Source organism: Macaca thibetana, chromosome 8 (assembly GCF_024542745.1).
Source record: "Macaca thibetana thibetana isolate TM-01 chromosome 8, ASM2454274v1, whole genome shotgun sequence".
In the NCBI taxonomy this organism is placed as follows: Eukaryota; Metazoa; Chordata; class Mammalia; order Primates; family Cercopithecidae; genus Macaca; species Macaca thibetana.
In genome coordinates this window covers 58,493,737-58,510,982 of record NC_065585.1, presented here as the reverse complement: position 1 = coordinate 58,510,982, position 17,246 = coordinate 58,493,737, and the positions used below count along the sequence as shown (strand labels likewise).

General features: G+C 39.3%; 1 protein-coding gene across 3 annotated transcripts in view; it reads left to right on the top strand.

Annotated features, from left to right (window-relative positions):
- Positions 1 to 17,246, top strand: part of CPNE3 (copine 3) — a 49,846-nt gene that overhangs the window by 1,725 nt on the left and 30,875 nt on the right. For all 3 annotated transcript variants that reach the window (XM_050801230.1, XM_050801231.1, XM_050801232.1), the window contains exons 3-5: positions 13,182 to 13,323; positions 13,910 to 14,089; positions 16,127 to 16,201. In XM_050801230.1, the coding sequence (XP_050657187.1) occupies positions 13,192 to 13,323; positions 13,910 to 14,089; positions 16,127 to 16,201 (387 nt within the window). In that variant the 5' untranslated portion in view covers positions 13,182 to 13,191. The remainder of the gene's footprint in view (positions 1 to 13,181; positions 13,324 to 13,909; positions 14,090 to 16,126; positions 16,202 to 17,246) is intronic.

Here is a 17,246-nt window from a genome sequence, read left to right as displayed (position 1 = left end):
GAATTTTAGGACCCCACAGACCAAAAGGTGCCTGGCACAAACCCCACAGTGAAGTCTGCAGTTCTCTTTCAGGATTTCTTCTCTCAGGTCTAGTCCCTGAAGAATGGGAAGGGAGAGGAGGCTCCAGTATGGGAGAAGCAAAAGAAGTTTGCTTCATTAAGGGTTGCATAATGACTGGACACCCCTTCTAATTTTATCTGTAACTGTGAACAGTTTATAGACAATGGTCTTCATTTTCACATAAGTTTATGGAAACCTATTATACTTTTAAAATATTTTATTTTCTATGCTCTTTATGATGATATCACTGCTGCCCTGAGTATTTCCCTTGCATCATCTGTTTCGGTACCTAGTTCGTATTGTACTCCAACACCTATCAATTATTTTATTTACTTATTTATTTATTTTAGAATAAAGATAAGGTCTTATTATGTTGCCCAGGCTGGTCCTGAATTCCTGGGCTCAAGTGATCCTCCTGCCTTGGCCTCCCAAAGTGCTGGGGTTACAGGTGTGAACCACCACACCCAGCCTTATCAATTCTTGGAATAGCTTTATCCATAGTTTTCTTTGCCCTCTTTGTTTTTTGGTACTATCACTGGACTTTTTTTCTTACTAGTGTTAGAGTTTTCTTTTTTTTCTCCTTTTCAAATGTTCTTTAGTCAGTGATTTATTATGCTAGAAAGTATGACTGTTAGCAAAACTAAGAAAGTAAATGTTAGACGTGAAAAATGATTATATGTCATTTGACCTTCAAAGATTCATAATGCCACCACTGCTCACCAAAGCATGATCTTTCAGGTGGATCTTTTCGCAAGACTCAATGTCACTTCTATGGGTTGTGCTCAATGACCTGCAGGAGTCCTAACTAGAGCATTCCTTTACTGTTCCCACCATTACCTTCACCTGACAATCTAGCTTCCTTCCCACCAATATTTTCCCTTCTTGTTCTTACTTGTGAGTGGGAATCATATTGGGGGTTTTTTTGGAGAGACTGTTTATTCTTTTAATATAACAGCTTAGCAGTATGCAATCCTAACTTTTTAAAAGACATTAAAATTCATCAGTATTATGGTCACATTAACCAATATGAATTAGGTGGATAGCATATTAGTAAGTGTCCTCATGAAAAAAAATAGAAGGAAATACTACATACTGATTTTAGTAAATAATTTTGAAATGTCCTCTTGCAAATGGTTATATTATATCTAGTTCCTGTGAAAATTACCGGAACAACTGTGTGGTTTCTGGACACGTTGTTATGAGGCTATTTCACCTTCCCCGGCTTTTAGTTTACCATGCCTCTAGACTAAGGTGATGGTCAGTACTTGTTAAAAGAGGTACCTGCAACTGTAAAGAGGAACTTACTTATCTGTCCACATTTTCATGTTTATGTGTCAGAATTTTTTAAAATGAAGTGAAAATTAAGACAAATACTTCCTGATGATATTGTCAAAACAATTTTATAAAATATGTAAAATTGCACCCCACCTTCAGTACTTCTTGCTCTCCTTCTTTATTGTTCCCTGTAACACTTACTGCCACCTAACATACTATACATGTTACTTATTTGTCTTTATTGTTTTCTGTCTCCCTGCAGTGTAACTCACCTCTCCCTCATGGGGATGGTTGCCTGCTTTGTTTATTGTTGGCTCTCCAGCACCTTAAAACAGTGCCTGACACACAGTAGGCAATCTATAATATTTGTTCAATAAGTGTTAAATGAATTAATAGTACTATTAAACTGCTCATGATTGGGAAATATAAAGGGATTTGCCCTAAAATTAAAAACAGCTACAATGTATGTGTTAAGTAACCAGGACATGAATATTCTTGAAATCAGGAAATGTATAAACATCTCAACCGTCCTTGCCCAATATACAAACTTTTAAACCTTGGGAACCACGTGGTTGTAGTTGTTGCTACTTTAAACTGAAGGCATTTTTATATGATTTGTTCACCGTGAACTAGAAAGGAGCACATAGTGATAAATTGTGAAGTGCTCAACTTGCCCAATTAAATATACATGTTCCCCTACAAAGAGAAGGAAAGGAGTCAAATTTTGGAAAGCATGCATTTAGAGTTGGGGCATAGTGGACACCAGGGCAGGTGAGAGGTTCTGATGGCTGGTTCAACATCTGGGAAATTCCAGAAGGGGGAAAATTCTTAATGTGCTCTGAGGGGAATGAGAACCCCAGGAGACTTCAGTCTCTGCAGGTTGGTGTGCCTTAATATCAGATCCAGCCTGCCTGCTGCACAGCTGGCCAGCAGCTTTACTTAGCCCTTATAATGAAAGACTTTTCAACTGAACACTTGGGATTTTCAGGTAGGGGATGCAGCTCTGATTTTCATTGAGGGTAAAAGATGATTCACTTTGTAGACATGTATTTCATAGCCAGCTTTGCCAAGATGCATGTTGCATAAAGTGAGGCAATAGTGAGATGTTGCCACTGCTTCTTTTTTTCTTAAGCCAGTCAAATTTAGCAGTAGGGGATTGTATACCAATTTTAGTGACACTGATGTTAGTAACTTCTTATTTGTAACTTTTTAATTTTAATTTAATTTTTTCTGCTTATGTAGCTAATAAGTTCTGATAACCCTTCTTTTAAAAAAAAATTTTATTTATTTATATATGAGATGGGGCCTGATTCTGCCACCCAGGTTGGAGTGCAGCAGCATGATCTCGGCTCACTGCAACCTCCACCTCCCAGCCTCAAGCAATACCACCTCAGTCCCCAGAATGACTGGTACCACAGGCATACCCCACCATGCCCGGCTAATTTTTGTATTTTTGTAGAGACGGGGTTTAGCCATGTTGTCCAGGTTGCTGTTGAACTCCTGAGCTCAAGCCATCTGCCTGCCTCAGTCTCCCAAAGTGCTGGGATTATAAGGATCAGCCACCATGCCTGGCCCAACCCTGCTTCTATTAATAACTTATATTAATACCTCACTAAATGAACCTATGATGAACTGTTCATTTGATGGGCTTGAAAATACAATCAGTGATACTTCTAAAATGTATATACAGTAACCAAGGGATTAGAAAAGTGGTATAACCTGAAACACATGTTAAGTAAACTTTGTAGCCAGCTATGAATCATGGAATAGAACCATATCAGGATTTTCTAGAGAAATTAATGAAGGGTCCTTAGTTGATTGCTTACTTTGTAATGATAAAGACAAGGTAAAACTGCACCCACTTTTTATTTTTGAAGTTAGAGTGATAACATATCAACCTTTTCATGTTAACTCCTGCTTTCCTCAGTTCTACGTGTCCAAGCATCAGCAATGGTATCACTATTTAGATTTTGCTCAAGATAGTTTAAGAATCTGGAAACTTTTTAAAGTGTGGCTAAAAGCTGATTTATTTTACTGTCATGATAGATGCTAAGAGCTTAATAATGTGAGATTTCATGGATGCTAATAAAATTTACTTCCTTATCGTGCTGCATCTGCTTAATAGACTGGGCCCTGTGTTTTGTTTGTTTATTTAAGTCATCTGAGCACTTAATAACAATTTTGAGCCAAGATATCTAACTAATGGAGAAGTTTCTAGATACATTTTTTTTCAGATATAGCTTTTTGTTTGTTTGTTTTGAAACGGAATTTGGCTCTTTTTGCCCAGGCTGGAGTGCAGTGGCATGATCTTGACTCACTGCAACCTCCGCCTCCCTGGTTCAAGCAATTCTCCTGCCTTAGCCTCCTGTGTAGCTAGGATTACAGGCAGACACCACCATGCCCAGCTAATGTTGTATTTTCAGTAGAGACAGGTTTTACCATGTTGGCCAGGATGGTCTTGAAGTCCTGACCTCAGATGATCCGCCCACCTCGGCCTCCCAAAGTGCTGGGATTACAGGCACAAGCCACCGTGCCTGGCCCCAGATATTGTTTTTTTGATAGAGATGGAGACTGAGTTTGGAAAACTTTATCCTTTTTCTTCCATTTCTCCTTTTTGTCCTTATAAATATTCTGATGTTTTCTACTCATTTTTAAAAATCCTTTAGTACCACTTCCTAAACAAGTTACATATTCATTATAATTAAATCAGGGTCAGGATACATTAATGGAAAAGACCTTAGTAATTACTTAAAGAAAGGGATTGACTCAACTCTTAGTTTTAACAGCTGAAGGCTGGATGCAGTGGCTCACGCCTGTAATCCCAGCACTTTGGGAGGCCAAGGTAGGCGGATTGCAGGCAGATTACCTGAAGTCAGGAGCTGGAGACCAGCCTGGTCAACATGGTGAAACCCCGTCTCTACTAAAAATACAAAAATTAGCTGGGCGTAGTGGCGGCGCCTGTAATCCCAGCTACTCAGGAGGCTGAGGCAGGAGAATCATTTGAACCCAGGAGGCGGAGGTTGCAAGTGAGCCAAGATCGCCATTGCACTCCAGCCTGGGCAGCAAGAGTGAAAGTCCATCTCAAAAAAAAAAAAATTTTTAACAGCTGAAAAAACCTGAGGCCCAGAGAAGTGACATCAGTTGCCTAAATGCCCGCCATTGTGGTATGACTAACACTGAACCAGTCCCTTTCTTTTTGTTTTTTTGAGATGGAGTCTTGCTTTGTCGCCCAGGCTGGAGTGCAGTGGCACAATCTTGGCTCACTGAAACCTCCACCTCCCATGTTCAAGTGATTCTCCTGCCTCAGCCTCCCAAGTAGCTGGGGCTATAGTGCACCATGCCCAACTAATTTTTATGTTTTTAGTAGACACAGGGTTTCGCCATGTTGACCGGGCTGGTCTCAGATTCCTGACCTCAGGTGATCTGCCTGTGTTGGCCTCCAAAGTGCTGGGATTACAGGTGCGAGCCACCACGCCCAGCCCAGTCCATTTCTTTTGACACCTGATCCAGTGATTCTTCCTTTTTCTTTTTTTGTTTTGTTTTATGTATGTTTGTGCTTGACTTTATTCCCTATCTTCATTTCTAATATCTTCTGGTAGTGATTAAAAAAACAAATCTGGGCATCACTTTCTTACTAAATACAGAACAAGCTTAGTTTAAATTCTTTTAATGTGAGTTTTTTACTGTCAGAGTCTGGGTATTAAGTGCAGTATATTCCTGAGAATAAGTGTTGCTGCTCTAAGATGATCTAACGTCACCTACGTACATGGTAGACCTGTGTGTGTAGAGACACACTAGCAAGGAGAACATGCTTTCTTAGTCTTAAGTAATTTACAATTTAATGGGTTATCTTGAAGAGGAACTGCTATGAGATAAATAAAGTATAAACCATTCTAGTTCTTCCATTCTTTGGCAAGCTTTTGTTATTCTGGTTACCTTTGTTTGAGAACCATATAACTAGTTTTAGCCTCAGTATTAATCTTGTAATTTTAAAGATATTATTTTATTAGTTTGTGTCAGGCTGAATATTACTTTTGATATTAACAAGCCAAAAGGAAATTATTTAGAGAATATTGCTGTTATACTAAGTAACTATTTTTTGATATTGTTTTTAATTGAAAAATCATAATTGTGGGCATCTATGGAGTTTATTTATTTTTACAAATACTGGTTTTACTTGACAGCTAAGTAACTATTAATTAGAGGCTTTAGTGCCCTGGAGGGATTTTGGCATAAAGGAGAAAATACGTGGGTTTATGCTGTGGTGCTGACACTTAGTAGCTTTGTGATCCCATGTAAGTAATTTAACCTTTTTGAAGAAATTTGTATTTTTTTTCCTAGTAGATATTATGCATTGTTTTGAAGATTAACAATGTGCTGAAAATTATCAACATATTCTGGGTCAATCAATTCAGACACTGGAGTGCCTTATATTAAAGTCATACCTGTGACACATGGACCTTTCACCATGTAGTAATCATTATCCTGCCTAACTCACAGAGTTTTTATAAGGTTCAGAAGATAATATATTATTTGGAAGCACTTTGAAAACTATAAAAGAAATAATATCTGTCTAGTTGTATGGAATTATTACCTATCTTTTCTTTCCCCTTATTCTTCTACTCCCCACTCTCTTACTGTCTACCCTTAAATGTAAGGGTGAAAAAGAAATCCAGTAGTCAGTAGCAATAAGATTGCACATTTTTTTATAGTGGAGTATAGTTTTAATTGCCAGTAAAAGTAGAAATCTCTGGGGAGCTTCTTCAGCTCCAAGAGCACTAATTGTTCTCTGACTGTACCACACAATTTTATACTCTTGTATACTCTTTCTGTGTATACATAGTTAGCTAAGTAGCTAAGTATTTATTTCGTTTTGGCCTCCTCCCCAAACCCCACTTTTGGAACACCTAGAAAGTATTCAATAAGTAATTGTTTTTTGAATGGATCTCCCCAGTTTGATTATAATGAGCTACGAGCTCTTCCGTTGCTGTATAATGTCCCTGCTGTCCTTAGCAAAATAATGGGTTTACAGTAACCTCATAATAAATACAGTTGCTAGTTTGGCCTGGGAACTCTCAGGAACTTAGCAGCCTTGGGATTTTCAGCCGTATTACCTGCTCTGCGCGCCCCCCCCCCTTTTTTTTTAAGTAGGGGAACACTTATTACTGTTCTGAGCAGCACAATTGGAGAAACACTGCCTAGGGTGTTTATTGCTGATGTTGCTGGGCGGGTTCCAGCTGCCCCAAGGTTGCCCTTGTGTGCTTTCAGTAGCGGTCAGGCAGGATGTACTGCGGAATAGCAGTTAGTGAATCATGGTATTAGAACCAGAAGGAACATCTGAGAATTTTTTATAGTAAGCCAGTCTCTTCATTTTTCGGCTGAAGACCGAAGGAACTTTACTAAAGGGATTGGTAGATGGGCACTGACTTCTCCTTCACAATTGTTTTAGAACACATTTTGAGTCACTGACATGAGCCTGCGCTGCCCTCACCTGCGTACCTTATCTATGCTCAAGGCTGACTATTTTGCCAAATTAATTTTATGTAAATCCCAAAAAGTATTATTGTTTCAAGAAGCTTTTCATAAATAAGAATGAGAAAGCTGCTTTATGTCTTACTACTTAATAATAAGCCATCTATGCTGAGACAATCAATTAAAATCCCTGAGTCATTAATAAAATAATTGCTACAATTCATGGAGTGTCTATTATATGCTGAGCATGCTACAAACCTACAATTGTCAGGGTTTGTATTAAGTTTATTTTTCTATTTTAACCTTATTTACATTAAGGATAAGTGTCAGGGTTTTTTAATATCCCCATTTTATAAATTAGGAAATTGAAATTCAGATAGATAATTTGGCAGAGGTGACACATCCAAATTAGTGGTAGGAAAGAAATTTGAACAACACACACTGACTCCAGGTTATTGCTCTTTCTGCTACAAATAACCTGTGCCAGATGTCATGCTTCAGGAAGAAGAGGAAGTGGTAAAATATGATCGCTGCCCACAGTTCACAGTATATAGACGGAGTGATGAGCCACAAATACGAGTAACAATAGTGGAAAGAAGATAGAATCAGTGCCATAACAGCATGAGGGGTATCAGCAGGGTATCAGCAACAGCTGTATGAAGGAAGTATCATTTCAAGTGTTTGTTTTGTTTTGTTTTGAGATAGAGTCTCACTCTGTCACCCAGGCTGGAGTGCAGTGGTGCCATCTCGGCTCACTGCAACCTTCGCCTCCTTGGTTCAAGCAATTCTCCTGCCTCAGCCTCCCGAGTAGCTGGGATTACAGGCACCTGCCACCACGCCTGGCTAATTTCTGTATATTTAGTAGAGACAGGGTTTCACCCTGTTGGTCATGATGAGTGTTGAACTCCTGACGTCAAGTGATCCCCTGCCTCGCCCACCCAAAGTACCGTGATTACAGGTGTGAGCCACCATGCCCGGCCTGAAGTGGATCTTGAAGAACTTGAATGGGCAGAGGTAGCTGTTCAGGTAGACTAGGGGTAGATGTTGGCAGAGCCGTGAATTCTAGGCTTAGTTTATTGGACTATCACTTTTTAATCAGAAGTGATAAAATCATAATGTGAATGGAGAGAAAATGGCAGTGGGAATACCCATTAGGAGACTATTATGTTAGGCAGGTGACAGATATAGAAGACCTGAAGTTAAGGTTGTGACTCTGGGGATGGGGAAGGGGCTGTATCTCCATGTTTGAGAGTGATTTGGGTTTCTAGTAGGCAGAATCTCTGTCGCATCTTTACTGGATAAATCTAAGAGTAGGTTTAAGGAGGAATGAGAAAAGAGAAAGTAGATAAGACTTCAGGATTTTCAGCCAGGGCATGGGAATGACCAGATGCCTTAAATTTGACATATCAGATACCACTTTAAATATTAGGTCTTACATTCATACAGCCAACAGACACATGAAAAAATGCTCATCATCACTGGCCATCAGAGAAATGCAAATCAAAACCACAATGAGATACCATCTCACACCAGTTAGAATGGCGATCATTCAAAAGTCAGGAAACAACAGGTGCTGGAGAGGATGTGGAGAAATAGGAACACTTTTACACTGTTGGTGGGATTGTAAACTAGTTCAACTATTATGGAAAACAGTATGGCGATTCCTCAAGGATCTAGAACTAGATGTACCATATGACCCAGCCATCCCATTACTGGGTATATACCCAAAGGATTATAAATTATGCTGCTATAAAGACACATGCACACGTATGTTTATTGCAGCACTATTCACAATAGCAAAGACTTGGAATCAACCCAAATGTCCATCAGTGACAGATTGGATTAAGAAAATGTGGCACATATACACCATGGAATACTATGCAGCCATAAAAAAGGATGAGTTTGTGTCCTTTGTAGGGACATGGATGCAGCTGGAAACCATCATTCTTAGCAAACTATCGCAAGAACAGAAAACCAAACACCGCATGTTCTCACTCATAGGTGGGAACTGAACAATGAGATCACTTGGACTCGGGAAGGGGAACATCACACACCGGGGTCTATCATGGGGAGGGGTTAGGGGGGAGGGGGGAGGGATTGCATTGGGAGTTATATCTGATGTAAATGACGAGTTGATGGGTGCAGCACAGCAACATGGCACAAGTATACATATGTAACAAACCTGCACGTTATGCACATGTACCCTACAACTTAAAGTATAATAATAATAAATAAATTTAAAAAATAATAATAATAAAAATAAATAAATAAATATTAGGTCTTAATTCTCAGTTCCTTAGGTTTATCTCTGTTATAATACTGATGCAGAACATTAGGGTGAATGGGAGAATGATTGATATGTTTGGTATTTCTAGGGATTATTTGCATTTCAGAGGAGGTGTTTGGATCAAATTATTGTCCAATAAGTAATAATCTGTACAGTAGGAAGCCATTGTCTAATCCTAGGGATTATTTGTGTTTTCTATCCTGCTCTTTAAGGAGTAAAATACTACATAGAATTATTCTTTAGTTGCTCGTTTATTCTTTGCCAGGTAACTTATCCCAGCCAAATCTTTCACACTAAAAGAGTATAAAACATTTGCTTTATTTTCCTTCATAATTTTTTTTTTTTTTTTTTTTTTTTTTTTGAGACAGGGTCTTGCTCTGTCACCCAGGCTGCAGTGCATAGCTTACTGTGGACTTGAACTCCTGGACTTGAGTGAGCCTCCTGCCTTAGCCTACCGAGTAGCTGGGACTGCAGGTGCATGCCACCTTGGCTGGCTAATTTTTTAAATTTTTCTTTCTTTCTTTCTTTTTTTTTTTTCTGAGATGGAGTCTTGCTCTGTCACCCAGGCTGGAGTGCAATGGTGCAGTCTCACTCACTGAAACCTCTGCCTCCCAGGTTCAAGTGATTGTCCTGCCTCAGCCTCCTAAGTAGCTGGGATTATAGGCACGCACCACCATGCCTGGCTAATATATATATATATTTTTTTAAGAGAATGAGGTCTCTGTTGCTCAGGCTGGTCTTGAACTCCTGGGCTCAAGTGATCCTACTGCCTCAGCCTCCCAAAGTGCTGGGATTACAGGTATGAGCCAATATGCCCAGCTCCCATTGTGATTTGTGGATAAAATATGCTATTGCTCTCTTAAAAAATTGTATATCATGTACTGGATAATTACATTAAAAGGAAATGAGAACAGCATCTTCATGAATATTACTATTAACAAGATTCCAGACGCTGGTGTTTATGTAATTTCTTCCATTTGCCATTCAGCCATAATGGTTTCAGGATAAAATTGAGGCCACAGTCAGAGTCATTTTCAGAGGGCAATGCTGCTAATAGAGGAAATTTGTTTCCTGGCAGCAATGCAGTAGTGTAACTGTCAGCAATTTGTTAAATAATCAGTTGTGCCTGGCATGTTGTTTTTGTAGCTTTTGTATAAGCATTTTTAGGGAAAAAAAATAATGCTCTTCTGATATGTGGTGTCTCTTTGCTGTGAGACTGACTTCACACATAGATGTCTGCATTCTCTCTTGAATTCTCCCCATCCTTGGAAATTTGAAGACTTTTCTGCTGGCTGGTAGAGAATCCTCTACATGTTTTTTTTGGAAGCTTTAGCAATCATTGCTCATTCTATGTTCATCCACAGGGCACTGCATTATGCTTGGTACTGCTGACATACAACTTACAAGACTCTAAACTACATTATGCAAAAAAAAAAAAATCATACAACTAACATTTATTTTACAGATTCTATATTAGATACAAAAGACAGGATGCCTGGCACATGCCAGATTTACAAATTTACTTGCAGTATCTCCATTTTTACTGATGAGGAAATCTAGGCTCAGGGAGTTGAAGTTACTTATACGTGGTCACACAGCAAGTGCCAGGTGGAGGGTTCTACAGGGCGTGGTGGTGGGCACCTGTAATCCCAGCTACTCGGGAGGCTGAGGCAGAGAATTGCTTGAATCTGGGAGGCGGATGTTGCAGTGACCTGAGATTGTGCCACTGCACCCCAGCCTGGATGACAGAGCAAGACTCCATCTCAAAAAAAAAAAATTGGGGGTGTGCATTACCCCAAATTTGATCTTGTTCCTGTAATTCAGTAATCTGTTACTATTAGTGCAATAGGAATTCAAAGGAACACCTTAGTATGGATTGGAATAATCAGGATAATCATGCAATGGAATAATAAAAAAATAAGAAACATGGGATAGATAAGAAAGGATCAAACCCTAGAGGCAGATAGTGATAAAATAATAATAATGATAAAATGTGAGCACTTACTGTATACTAGGACTGTTTAAATATATATATCTTGTATATATTTTGTTTGTTTTTGTTTTGTTTTTGTTTTTGTTTTTGTTTTTTGAGATGGGGTCTCACTCTGTCACCCAGGTTGGAGTGCAGTGGCATGATCTTGGCTCACTGCAAACTCTGCCTTCCAGTCTCAAGCGATCCTCCTACCGTATCAGACTCCGGAGTAGCTGAGATCACAGGCTCATTCCACCACACCCAGCTAATTTTTGTATTTTAGTAGAGATGAGGTTTCACCATGTTGGACAGGCTGGTCTTGAACTCCTGACCTCAAGTAGTCCACCTGCCTAGGCCTCCCAAACTGCTGGGAATACAGGTGTGAGCCATGGTGGTCAGCCAGCTTTGTTTTTAAATGGGATTTCTAGCTACTTCTAAGACTATGCAACCTACTTCATTTTTCTTAGTCTTTATTTATTTAGGAATCTTAGTATTGATTTTTGACATGTGTTAAGAACTGCTACTATTTTTAGAGAGTTCAATAGAATTATCAATTTTTTTTATAAGACGTTAGTTGTTTTTGACATTACAAAGGCTCTTCTAATGGTAATCTTTGTTATTTCAGATTTGCTTAGGCATTTTATACAGCACAGGAATCCTACTGCCATATTTAAATATAACAAGATAATGAGCGGATTTGTTTCTGTGGTCCTAGAACTTCAGCTAAATCTCAAAGTGAGGGGCAAAGGGCATTATATCTTACCCCATTGTAAGGATGTTTGCCAGTAGCTCTAGGGTAGTAGGTACCTTCTCTCCTGCAGAACCTGCCCTAGCACCATCAACGTCCACTGGCTAAGTGGACATCCAAATGGGAAATGCAATGCCTAGTTCCTTTTCTTGGTGACACCTGCATCCCCTTTCATTCCCTGGGTTCACGGATGAAGGCAGCTCACCTGCAATACTGAATTCCTTCTCAAGTCCAGCCCCCATCATGTGCTCCACCCTATCCCCAGTCCTTTTCATATTTTGATTGGATACTGAGGAAGGAGGGGTCTATGGAAGTTAAGCTAACTCTGATATTTCTTAGCAAGTCATAAGGGAAGATGGACCACACCTTCTCTCTGTAGAACAGTAGGCTTGTCAACCTTGTCTACACATTAGAATCATCCAAGGAGCTGATGTCAAGGTTGTACCCTAAACTAGTTAAAATCTCTTTAAGTGGAACTCCGGCATCAGTAGCTTTGAAAGCTTCCCCAGATGATTCCAGGAAGCAGCCAATATTGAGAACCACGGCTGCAAAATATTGGGAGCTGGGGGTAGAGTAGGGGGAAAGGGGGCTTTGGGGTTTTTGGTTTTAGCCAAAAAATCTGTGAAAACAGAAAATATCCCACTCGGTGTCTTGTTAAATAAACAAATAAAAATAAAACTTAATCTGTTTTGTAGTATAATGTTAGGCATACCTTTAAGTGAAGAATCAAGATAATACTTGGAGTTTTTCTGAATGATAAAATTTATAGTTAAGGTAAAAAGAAGATTAGTTTTTTCTTTTTTTTTTTTTAGACAGAGTCTCTGTTGCCCAGGCTGGAATGCAGTGGCACAATTATAGCTCACTACAGGCTCAATCTCTTGGGTTCAAGCAATCCTCTTGCCTCAGCCTTCCTAGTAGCTGGGATTATAGGCACACACCACCATGCTTGGCTAATTTTTTATTTTTAGTAGAGACGAGGTCTTGCTGTATTGCCCAGGATGGTCTCAAATTCCTAAGCTCAAGCCATCCTTCTGCCTCAGCCTCCCAAAGTGCTGGGATTACAGGCTGAGTCAGCCCAGCCAAGAAGATTAGTATGTCTTATTAGCCATCTTAAAAGCTGCATTTTTCTGTCATTCAGTAAATGAATTTTATCCTAGCAAGAGAATCTGATGGAGGCAATATCACTGTAATGAGCTAATAGACACCCACATCCCAAGGAGGCATATATAACAGTCGGATTCTAGCAAGTTCACTCTATAAGCTTATTATGACAATTGATCTTAAGAAGTCACCTGTTTTTGTTAGGAATGAGTGTGCTTCTTAAAGGCATTGTTTCACTTGCTTTCTCTTTTTATTGGTTTTCTCAGAACTCAAGACATGGCTGCCCAGTGTGTCACAAAGGTGTCGCTGAATGTTTCCTGTGCCAATCTTTTGGATAAAGATATAGGGTCAAAGTCAGACCCTTTATGTGTGTTATTTTTGAATACAAGTGGTCAACAGTGGTATGAGGTAATGTTAAATACTTTACTTAAAAAGTCATCTGAATTACCCTTTTAACAATGTAAGTAGTTTTTTTTTTTTTTTTTTTTTTTTTTTTTTGAGATGGGGTCTCGCTGTGTCTCCCAGGCTGGAGTGCAGTGGTGTGATCTCGGCTCACTGCAAGCTCTGCCTCCTGGGTTCAAGCCATTCTCCTGCCTCAGCCTCCCAAGTAGCTGAAACTACAGGCGCCCGCCACCACGCCCGGCTAGTTTTTTGTATTTTTAGTAGAGACGGAGTTTCACCATGTTAGCCAGGATAGTCTCGATCTCCTGACCTCGTGATCCACCCGCCTCGGCCTCCCAAAGTGCTGGGATTACAGGCTTGAGCCACCGCGCCCGGCCAGGATTTTTTTTTTTTATGTTAAAAATAATAACACTATCTCATCTGTTAATGGAGTTTTTTGTGAAAGTTTGCCCTTGATTGTAGAATTTTTCATACACATATAGAAACTTCCTTTAGTTGTCATGCCTGTGTTTATGTTTAGTACGTAAAGATGTGAAAATCCAAGTGCACCTTTGATCTGAACAAACTTTTTTGTTTTGGGGGATGGGTGTAGGTTGAGCGCACAGAAAGGATTAAGAATTGCTTGAATCCCCAATTTTCCAAGACATTTATTATTGATTACTACTTTGAAGTGGTTCAGAAATTGAAATTTGGGGTTTATGACATCGACAACAAAACTATTGAGCTGAGTGATGATGACTTCTTAGGGGAATGTGAATGTACCCTTGGACAAGTAAGTATACATAGCCACTGTACTCTATTTTGTCTAAGTTTTAATGAATTTGGTGTTTTCGGTAAGAATCATTTAATTTTTAAAGTTGAAAAACATGTAATCACTTTAAAGACAGTTTATATATTAATATGCTTGGCTTGAACATTATAGAATTCATCTTATATTTTGTACGGGCAGGAACTATGTATTTATGGAAAAGCCTGTTAATTCTTTTGAGTAAGGGAGGCTTCATGAGGCATTTCATTAAGTAATACCAACGCTTTAGCTGCTGCAGAGTTCTCTATAGTTTTGTTATGTTCAAGCCATAAATGCTATCAAGATAACAGCAACTTCTCTGTTCTTCTAACTAGTGAGACTGGCACCTCCTGACTTCCAATGCCCCAACACTACCCACTTTACCTGGCTTGCTCTTACTCAGCCTTATTCCCCCCATAAACCTTCTCTGACCCTCTAGATTAGTTTGGAATCCTTTCCTGAGCTCACTTGGTACTGTCTAGTACTTCTTATCATACTTTTTAATAGTTGCTTAATTATGTGTCTTCCCGGTATATGACAAGTTTGGTCAGGGTAGGGACGTGTCTCGTGGCTCACCATTTTGCTCCTATTTTAATCTGATTCATAAGGAGAGATTATGACCATTTGTATAGACTGAAGAAGGTTTTAGGAGGGAGGAATAATTTTTTTTCAATATGTGACATTTGTCACTCACATATGTCTTTTACAACTTTATTTTTCAGGGTTGAGTTGTTTGGAGATTATGGGTGTTTTCTGTATCTCAAAACCAATATGAAACTGATCAGTTTTCTGGAACTTTGATAAATAATATCAAAGAAAAAATTAAGGAAGTATTTATTTTTTGGGGGAAAAAATCCCAGTGTAGCTAAAATTCCTATGAATTTGTGAGATATATCAGAGGTATATCTGTTTGACAGAACCTAGGTATACTATATTCCTTCAAGCAATATGACATTTTATGGGAGTTAAATATTGAAGTTGTGTCTCAGTAGAAAACTCGAATCCTTTTTTTGTGGTTTTTTTTTTTTTTTTTTTTTTTTTGAGACAGGGTCTCACTCAGTCACCCAGGCTGGAGTAGAGTGGCTCAATCACAGCTCACTGCAGCCTTGACCTCCTGGGTTCAAGTGAGCCTCCCACCTCAGCCTCCCAAGTAGCTGGGACTATAAGCACACGCCATGGCACCTGGCTAATTTTTGTATTACTTTGTAGAGACAGGTTTCGGCATGTTGCTGAGGCTGGGCTTGAACTTGTGGGCTCACGCAATCCTCCCACATCAACCTCCCAAAGTGCTGGGATTATAGGCATGAGCCACTGCACGTGGCCTTGAATCTCATTTATCGAGTGTTCTGAAGCCCACCTTTTACCTAGAAGGTTTCAGCTAAGTGATTTGTTTATGCGATGAGAATCTGGTCCTCTTTTTCCATTACAAGGAATGATTTAAACTTTGACATACCGAGGAGATTAAGAAACTAGTGGGTAAGGAGATTGTATCTGCCAGGGTAGGCTCCTTAGAAGTTTTTTCCAATGGGTTTTAAATATGTATATGATTTTTTTTTTCTTTCTTTTTTTTTTTTGAAATGGACTCTCGCTCTTGTTGCCCAGGCTGGAGTGCAATGGTGCGAACTCAGCTCACTGCAACTTCCGCCTCCTGGGTTCAAGCGATTCTCCTGCCTCTGCCTCCTGAGTAACTGGGACCGCAGGCACCCACCACCACACTTGGCTAATTTTTGTATTTTTAGTAGAGATGGGGTTTCACTATGTAGGCCAGGCTGGTCTCGAACTCCTGACCTCAGGTGATTTGCCTGCCTCGGCCTCCCAAAGTGCTGGGATTGCAGGCATGAGCCACTGTGCCTGGCCCTAAATATGTAGATGATCTAAATCTTTAAGAAACCAACTTAATGTTTCTATTTCTAATGACTTTAAGTGAACCTTGTACTCAATCTTTTTTGCTGAAACTATTTCATTTAAAAATTCATAGGTTGAAGGGAAATGACTCTTTGTATCACTTTCTAATTCTAACAGATTGTTTCCAGTAAGAAGCTAACTCGACCACTGGTGCTGAAAAATGGCAGACCTGCAGGGAAAGGGAGCATTACGGTAAAAATAAGATATTTGTCTTTTGTCTCGAAAGATTTATCATAATAGGACATGCTGAAACTGTGCATATCAGACAAATATTCTGCAGCCATGCTTTGCCACTCAGTCTTGAATGTTGCATTCCGTCCACCCTTGTCTTGTAGTTATCACAAACGGAAAATGTATTGTGCAAACCAGGAGAAACATGCAATGTGGTAATCCCTTCTTTCAGTTTTTTTAAGTTGCCCATAGAGGTCCAGTGCACCTTGGTGATACCTGCCCCTCCTCTGTGGAAGTAAACTGCTTAATAATCTGGATCAATTTGGTTCTCTACTGGCGAAACATAGTCCTCTCAACATGACAGAAATTTCCCCTAGTGGATTTTATTCCAGAGGGATGTTATATTATGACATGGCCATTGAACCTATAAACTCTTTACCTTCATTTTTTGTGCTTGCTATCTGCTGCCCATCCTCCCACCTGGGCTTTTCATTGCTGATTACTGACTTCAAGCAAATTAATATATGCATCATTGTATTTTACATTTCCCATCATATAATGCCAAGCCTGTAAACCTTATCTTCTAGAGTGTCTGTACAGTTAACTGCTGCCTGGAGTGATAGTATTTTAACTTTAGCTCCCTCTGAGAATGTAAGGCTAGTTCCCTGAGAGAGCTATGTTTCAAGGTTATCAAGGTTATCATGATCATCAAATACATTTCTCTGAGAGCTATTTTGCTACAGTTTAGATTTCCAAAGGCGTAAGAATGTTCAGGGGTTTTGATTTTTGTGGGAAAGAGAACATTATCAGTAGTTAGCTTCCTTGCTGTGGGGCATGATAGACTGATACTTATTTTTAAGTAGAATGAGTTTTTCAGTTACATTGGATGAAAAACATTGATCTGATAATATCAATGTATAGAGTTTTCTAGGTATGATTTATTCATGCTTCTCAGTATTAGGGAACTTCAGTGTTGTGCAGAGGGTATTCTCAGTCTTCTGGGGTTTTGACATTTCTCTTGAGTGGGGAAGATCCAGTTTGGGCAACCACATTTCAAAAGACATTG